At 45.5% G+C, this 8,424-nt stretch overlaps 1 protein-coding gene across 2 annotated transcripts in view; it reads right to left on the minus strand.

Annotated features, from left to right (window-relative positions):
* Nucleotides 1-139: 139 nt before the first annotated feature.
* si:ch211-214c7.4 (protein piccolo) overlaps nucleotides 140-8,424 on the minus strand; it is a 28,485-nt gene continuing 20,200 nt past the window's right edge. For both annotated transcript variants that reach the window (XM_005934457.3, XM_005934456.3), the window contains exons 4-6: nucleotides 6,621-6,802; nucleotides 3,696-6,314; nucleotides 140-1,819 (exon numbers count right to left, since the gene is read on the minus strand). In XM_005934457.3, the coding sequence (XP_005934519.1) occupies nucleotides 840-1,819; nucleotides 3,696-6,314; nucleotides 6,621-6,802 (3,781 nt within the window). In that variant the 3' untranslated portion in view covers nucleotides 140-839. The remainder of the gene's footprint in view (nucleotides 1,820-3,695; nucleotides 6,315-6,620; nucleotides 6,803-8,424) is intronic.

Below are 8,424 nucleotides of genomic sequence, written 5' to 3' on the forward strand. Positions count from 1 at the left end.
TAAACGAGCAAAGAAATACAACCAAACATACGGTAACTGACGCTATGGATACATTTCTTTTTATAGTGTTGGCAATGAACATTTTTCCTACTTGCAGAGAAGAATTTTAAATATTTACCTAAAGACGTTTCACCTTTTCAGTCCATTTAGTTTAATTTACCATCTTAAATACTGCCTGAGAGTCTTACTCATTAACTTTTTTGCATTAATTAACAGCAACGTGTTTGGAGAACCAGCCAATAATTCAACTGTAGCACCACCAAACATTGGTAACAGTTTTGTTTGTGCTCGTTTTCACAGTACAGGAAGAAAAACCATCATCTCTGAAATTAACTCGGGGCAGTGGTTCCAAACTTTTTTGGACTTACACTCTCTTAAAAATAACATTGGTCACTTTTTGCCACAGCTCTGAATTTTAGCTGCTTTCAAAGCCCCCAGTAAGTAGACATACTCAGTAGTTTGGAAGAAAAACAAGATTCAAAGAAAGTCTAAAAAAATAAGGAGTGCGTGGAACAAAGTCATTCGCCACCCTGGTTAGGAACCACTGATCTACAGCACCACATGATCATGGGTCTGGGCAGAGTAATACAATTTGCCTTTGTGATCCCTTCGTGTACTCTGAAAATTGCAAGTGACTTAAGTGTGATCTCATTTATGTTCCTTATCAGATTATGTAATATTGATGATGCCCAGCCCAAAATGTTTACCTCAATCCATACGGCTCTTCTCCAGGAGTGAATATCGGGAGTTTATACAGTAGACTGTTCGTCACCCTGTGGTGTGTGCATAAACTGGCAGGACTTGTGTCACGTTCCCTGTATGAATGTGTGACTGGTCCTTCAGTGGTGAGTCTCCAGCTCTACCACCGTCCACTCCCCCTGTGGCGAACTGCCCGTGGCCTCGGGGGAGAAACTACTCACGGAGGTGACCGTGGCAGAGGGAGGAGCGAGTGAAGGCAGCAGACTGGGCCACATGCTGCTCTCCAGGGGGCTTAGTGTGCCTCCTGCACCTCCTGGCAACAACAGCAGCGAGGAGCAACTATCTCCATTCAGTAGCAGGGTCTGATTAATCAGCTGTTGGACTATGTCCACTTTCTTCCCCCAGTCCAGATCCAAGGGTGGAGGCCGCTCTGGAGACTGGGAAGGGGAGGAACTTTCTCCATCCTGGGAAGGATGGTGAACGTCCTTTTGCTTAGGTTCCTTGTGTTTAGTAGGTTTTAGCTCGTTTATTTCTTCCTCACCATCCACTTCCTCCTCTTCACTGTTCTCCAGGGCTTCGTAGATGGTGCAGAGGGCAGAGGAGGGGGACAGCAACACCGTCTGACCTTTGTTAGACTGCTGTAGCTCCTGCTGCCATTGCATGATTTGCTGCCTTTGCTTCAGCTCCTCTTGTTGCTGCTGCAGCTGCAGCTCCAGGTCTCTCCTCTGTCTGAGCTCCTCCTCCTCCTCTTTCTTGGCTGCCTCTGCTTGCTCCTTTATCCGCCTTGCCTCCTCTTTATTGCGCTTTATTTCTTCTTCAGCTTCCTCTTTCTTCCTTCTCTGCTCCTCTTCCTGCCTCCTCTTCCTCTCCTGCTCCGCCTCCTCAAGTGGTTTGCTCTGTTGTTCCCTACGTTGTTCCAGCTCCTGCAGCTGTCTCTGATGTTGCTCCAGCCTGCGGAGCTGAGGGCTCAGCGCCTGCTGCTCGAGGCTCCTGGGAGGGAGGTCGGCACAGGTCAACCTCGGTGGGGTAACGCCGACGCTGTGAGGTTTGATAATGTCATAGTAGGCTCTGGTGTATGCTGCGTGATCGCGGCGGTGAGGGTGCGGTAGTGCAGTGAAGCCTGTGAGAGAGGAAGTGGGAAGGAAGATTCAAGTAGCATGACATACAACAGAAGGTAACAGGCAGCAGGACAGTGACAGCGGTGCAGTGTGAGTACAAGCAGAAAGGGTGTAGAGGGAAAGGGCAACCTTTAAAGGCTTGTACTAGATAAAGAAATGGTGAAAGCGCTGTAAAGCCAAGGCCGAACGTCTGCCGGTAGCCTACAGCACCAAAGTGACCAGCAGTTATCTGTAATTTTGCAAGTGACAGTGTGGCATTGTCAGAGGGGTTTAAATAATTAAAACAATGAAAAAAAAAAAATCTCAACACACCAAAAACAAAACAAAATTGTTTCCTAAGGTGAGGTGACTCAGGGCAGGGACTGGGCCAAGGGTGGGAAATTTGTGCAGAGAGCAAAAGGTTTTTGTTTCATGTTTTTCTTTTTTTTTTGTAAATATGCAAAAAAAAGCAGCCAAACTTCCTGTATATGCAATCACTATCAAATACAGTGAGACATGAACAACCAAAGAAAAGCTTACTGCAAGCTCTTGACAGTCATCACCCGTGAACAGAGTTTATAGTTAGACAACCAGTGATGCATGCAAAAGCTCTCCATGCATTTTCAGACATCCAGCATCACAAGAGAAACCAAAAATCATAGCTTGGCTTTAGAAGAACTCAAATGGAAAAGGAAAAAAGGTAGATATTGTTCTAGAGCCAAGCTATCGAGCTGTCCCCAAACACACCAATCCAAAGTAATGAGATGAAATCAACCCAGTGTGCAACACTGACATGCATAAGCTCTGTTAACATTAACACAGTGCAGCGAGAATGCTTAAAAGGGTAGTAGAAAAGAGCTGAAATAGCAACACACCCTCAGTGAACTGGAGGGAAATTGCAGTAGTAGAAGAAGAAGAATGAGCAGAGCTGGTTCCATCGATGCCCGACGATGAGGCTTCAAACTTCTTGGCTGCTTAAGATGTGTTCGAGGGTCTGATTTAGCGAATGATCAGTTCACTCATTCAGCTTGTGATATTTAGACCATTTGATGAGTCTCACTGCTTACAAAGTCCGATTTTCAAGATAAAAGTATAACTCAAGTATGTTTCTCTGCAAGTGTATGACAGTTATTAAAAGGAGATGCGTTTAATAGCAGTAATGTGAGGACTTATTATAGATACAAATCCATATATCAATGAAAAGCATTTACACGCCGTTCCCAAATGCCCACTTAAAAATAAACTGTAGAGTAGGAGGATAAATCACAGTAAAAATCTAATCTTTATTTAAAGTTTTAAGGTTCATTACTCCAAAAAGATGGATGAACAAAAGAAAAAAAGGACAGGGTACAATTTAAAGTGCAAGAAGATTAAGCCTGTGTAATGTAGGAGAGCAAACTCAAACATGAACATACAATCAGAATCTCATGATTAGCCATTAGCTTCTTAGTTCAGTAAAATGCAACAGGATAAATACACATGGAAACATCATTCCACATTTCTTTTGTTATGTTTCCGTCGTTAAGAGCTGTAAACAGACAAGTCACATCCATGCCAGTTCAGGGCAGCCACAAAATTCTGTGTTGAACAGAAACCAAAACCCAGGCACGCTCACACATTACATGTAAATAGACATAGCTATTGCACATACAGGAATTTAAGCCATATGCTCTAAATGGAAATTTAATATCAGGTTGAAGTGCCATGGTTGTCCTGTTTTTGCTCTCCGTTTCTTTTTTCCTTTTTTTGGGAGTTTAACTTTGATTACATCCACACCCAAAGATTGCAGATCAAACAACAAGAAATCTAACTGATATTAAGGGGAGACTGGTCTACAGGGCCAAAAGGAGGACAGGGTCATGATTTGGGCTGTTAGGGAGATGATGAACTATACGTTACCTGCAAAAGAGTCCTCAGTTTTATCACACACAGCAGAATAGTATGGAGGCTGGGCATCATCCAGGTTTTCCTCTGGTTGCTGTAAACGGTGAGTGGATGAACGATCTGGCGCTTCATCTGACCCCGGCGCTTCCTCTCTGACATGTTGAGCCGACTCTCCTTCCTGCTTCCCACACTCTATGTACTGCTGCTCTGCGAGACACGGCTGTGGGATCAAACAGGACTCCTTGGCTTCCTCGGGCAGCTCCTCCAAGGAGAAAATACCAGGGCTTTTGATACAGTTCTCCCCTGTGGACTGAGCGTTGGAGTTTGAAGTTGTGGTGATTGTGTCAAAGCCATAGGATGCCAGTGAAGTAGCCGAGGGTGGAGTGGTGTCTTCCCCTGCACGGCCCTCTGTCTCCGTCTCAGCCTCCTCTCCCTCTTCCACAGTGGACAGGCAGCGCTGGGCTGAAGGCTGGCTGTCAAAGGTTATGTTGGAGACTAGTGGCGTCTCCAAGGAATCATCCAGCTGAGCTTCTCCTTCCGTGTCACTGGCCTCATCTTCTGTTACTGAGGATGAGGACGGGTTGGAGGTTGGGGCAGTTGCAGGGCCTCCCAAAACTTCATCAGCAGGGAGGGTCTCTGGCTCAGTTTCTTCCTCATCTCCTCCCTCCAGATCAGGCTGTGGAGAAAGCACTGGGGTTTGTGAACTTTGTGGCTGGAGCTTTACGTCTCGGTTATAGTCCCCCAGTTCCTCAGGTGTGCTGGTCTCACTGCTAACGGTGCTTGACAGAGACATTCCAGGTGCAGAGAGGGGGGGTGGGTGCGCAGTCTGCATTGGAGCTGTATTGGTCTGATCAAAGTACATTTGGCCCTCTAGATTTTGTGGCTCCTCTTTGATAGACAAATGATGGGGAACTTCTAAGCTTTCATGAACAAAAGGGGCAGATCCCATTTCCAGCCAGGCATGAGCTGAGGTCTGAGTTGGGGTCTCAGAATCTGCTCGCAAAGGGTCTGCTAAAGGGCTTGCTGCAGCTGCTCCCACCAGCTCAGGCTCAAGAACCCGCTGTTGCTGTTGAGGTTGATGTTCTGCCCAGGGATCTGCAAAAGGGTTTAGCTGGTCCCACTGAGCAGCTGGTGCAGCAGGCAGCAGAGGCGGCGGAGGTGGTGGTTGGGCGACCCTGTTCAAGTTGTCCAGCCTTTCATCCTCAGCAAAGTCATCCTCATCTGCATTCCCGTAGCTTTCTAACCCACTTTCAGTCACCCCCTCACTCGCCATCTCCACATCATCGTCTTCCTCCTCTTCTACATCATTGTCATGCCTGGGTCTTGGCGGTTCATCTGCCCGCTCAGAGCCTACATCCATGTCAATCACCCGATCATTCTCGTCCTCATCGTCATCTTCGTCTTCATCAAAATCATTAACTGGTATGTCAGGAACCTTCTCAAAGTCAGGAGAACCTGCTGAGGCTCCTTCCATGTCAATGGCTCCTTTGAGACTACCATCTCCCAGATCATCAGTGCTTTCTGTGCCCTCCAGGACACCAGGGGCGCTCAGTTCAGATGCACCCTGCTGACTGCCGCTCACCTCCTCAGAGTCCAGCTCAGAGAGCAAGGCACCACCGGCTCTCCAAGCAGACCCCCCGACTAGTCCAGCTGACCCAGGACGGGACTCCTCTGTGGGCTGTGTGGTTCCACTCATTTCAGACACAGAAACCAGCTGGCTTCCCTCCCTCTCCTCTTCATCTTCTTCCTCATTTAGATTGGCCGGAGGGACTATCTGAGGGACAGCATTTGCCGCTGCTGGAAGGACTGCAGATGCAGAGGAGGCCTGGTCTGTTAACAAGTCAACATTCGCTTCTGACAAATCTGGAGTTGAGGCCTCAGGTGATAATGAAGGCATGACTGACGAAGGGGTTGGCTCCTGTGCTGTTGTTGTTAAGGGAGCACTGCCTTCAACTTCTTTTTTGAGCAGAGACTTCTCTGGTAAGGTTGTCTCAGAACACGGTGGAGGAGAGTGAGCCACTTCTTGGCTTTGAGGGGCCTCTTGAGGTGCCATCTCTGCAGTGGTCTCCTGAGGCAAAGCTGGGGCAGGCACCTCCTCTGGTGCAGCAAAGGATGACTCTTGTGGTAAGGCTGCTTTGGCCTCTGCTTGCGTTTCAGTTAGCACAGCTGCTGCTGCAGTACCAGCTGCAACTGCAGCTGCAGTAGCGGCTACTGCAGCAGCTGCGTTACTCTCTGACGCTTCAGCAGATGTGGTAGTGTTTGAAATGTCTTTCTTCTTGGTGGCAGAGAATGGTGGGACAGTCTGAGTGGGTTTGGGTCCACGTTTTGTTTTAGAGGGCATGCCGTTTGCCGCTTTGTTGGCTGGAGAGGAAGGTGGCGTTTGGGCAAAGGGTGGTCTGCTAGTGGCAAGTGATCGTTGAGAAGCGACGGGTTTCTTTGTGAGGGCATGTTTTGCAGGCTGTGTTGGTTTGAACTGTGATGCCTTTGAGTCCACTGGCTTCGTCGTGGATGATTTAGATGTAGTGCTCACCTTTACGGTGGCCACAGGTTTAAAGGGTTCGGGTTTTTTGGTAGTAGCAGCTGCAGCTGTTGTGGGTTTCTTGACTGCTGTAGTAAGTGGTGGTCGAGTGACATCTGGTGAGAAGATAAATAAAAATTAATAAAACATAAATTCATACACTCCTACTGGTTGATCATCATGCAGCTGATGTATGAGTAGTCAAATGCAGGTAGCTGACTATTTTAATTTGAGTACAAAGTGCTAAAGTAGAAACAAATACAAGGAATTTCTATTCCAAAGATTCACACAAACATTTTTTCACTAATATCTAAAAACATATGCTGAGACTTACTACAGATATTAAATCTGACCATTATATAGGTCTCCGATATACAGACTCAAATTGGACTTTGCTTCAGAAGAGTATCTTGTCTTCTCACCTTTCTTAGCAGCAGCTGCTGGTGGTGGTTTAGGCTGTGCTGATGTGGTCCTGCCAGTAGATGGTGCTGTATTAACTCTGGAAACAGTTTTGGCAGTTGCAGCGGTGGAGAGCTTGGTTGTAGCTGTGGGAGGCCTGGATGTAGCGGACGTAGGTCTAGAAGTTGAGAGACCTGGAGAAGGCCTGCAGGCAGAGAAAAACAATGAAGGGTGAAAAAAAAAAAAAAAAAAAAAAAACCCTAAACACACAGCTTTATTGTGTGGTTCATTCAGTTTGTTAACAAAAGTCCAAGCATGAAATCAAAGACTCCACCTCTGTATGCATTTACGAGCATAAATAAATGATCAACTACACATAAGCCACAAAGGTAATTTCAACAATGGGAATCCATTAACAGCACCTTTCATCTACAGCCACGTAATAATGCCTTCTTCACCCCCCCAAAAAATAACGAGAAAAAAAAAAAATCCCCAACCAACTGAAGATTAAAGCACAGTGAGAAGAGAAATGGGAACTAATAGCCATAAAAGGCCCAAAGAACATTTTACAGTCTCTTCTTCACCAAGGTCCTGATTTGCTACTCAGTCTGGAGTTCTCATGAGACACTGCAGTGATCTACTAAGTCACACCAACTGCAACTACAAAAACTCAATCTACTATTGCCACACACCTCACCTTTTACGGCTTCCCTAGTAAGTCCTTCACAGTATATCTGCCTCCGCACGTCGTTTACACTATGCCTACAACAGAGTCTCATTATATTACATTATAGACACTTTCATACATGAGCTTCTGACAGCTTCAAGTCTCAATTATTTCCAGTTTTTCCTTCCTCACATGTGACACGCAGCAGGAAATATTTTGCTTCAGATGAATACACACTACTGGAAATACTAATGAGAAAGGACGTTGTGTGGACAGTGTGGAGAAAGAAGTACATGCCGCCTATTCAGTAGCTATGAATGCACCAGACTATAAGCAGAAGCACACTGAAGCAATCAACAGCCTTTGTGCATCAGACATTAGGCAGTCTTTAGCCTGCAAGCTCCAAGACAAAGACTGTAAAAGATTCCAGGTTTGAACAGTGAACCCAGTACATAAATGCTTTAAACATGCTTAATTTTAGCAGGTGGCGAAGGTAATTTCGCTGACTAATAATTTGTTATAGGTGTTGTCAATTTTATTTATATTTTTTATTTTTAATTAAATGGAGTCGACCACCTGGGCTGTCGTACACTACTTCTTTAACTGACCTACAAGTAAAGAGAGTTGGTTAAATGAGCAAGTTGCAGCTGCAGGCAGGTCCAGCACTCATTGAACAAACATTGAACAAACGATGCAAAAACTCAGCCTGTAAAAAATTCATATGCAAACCATTTTTCTAACAAAGACGGACTAGTTTTTCCTTCAGGAACTACGAGGACTCTTCACAAGCACAAAAATCTTCCTTGCGTCTTCCTCTTTTTGACCTGGCCTGCTGATTTGGTAGCCGATACAGACATGAACAGGAGAATGCACAATAATGTTGATGCCTTTTTCAGTTGGGTTGCATGCTTCTCCCACATTACAATAACCATTACAATGGCCATCTGTTTTCCTAGAGATCAGACAGCCACTGTACAGACATAGCTAAGGGATGTTGTAATTGGCTGCTATCAGACAGATGATTTGGATCGTAATGTAAAGGGCAGCCCAAACACAGCAAATTGTGCCAAACATTGAGATAATATCAGCCCAGACTTAAGTTTAGGTACTGATAAAAAGCAGGAAAAAAAAAAAAAAAAAAAAAAAAAAAAAAAAAAAAA

Source organism: Haplochromis burtoni, unplaced genomic scaffold (genome assembly GCF_018398535.1).
Source record: "Haplochromis burtoni strain Fernald_Lab_line unplaced genomic scaffold, NCSU_Asbu1 Contig_181, whole genome shotgun sequence".
Taxonomy (NCBI): domain Eukaryota; kingdom Metazoa; phylum Chordata; class Actinopteri; order Cichliformes; family Cichlidae; genus Haplochromis; species Haplochromis burtoni.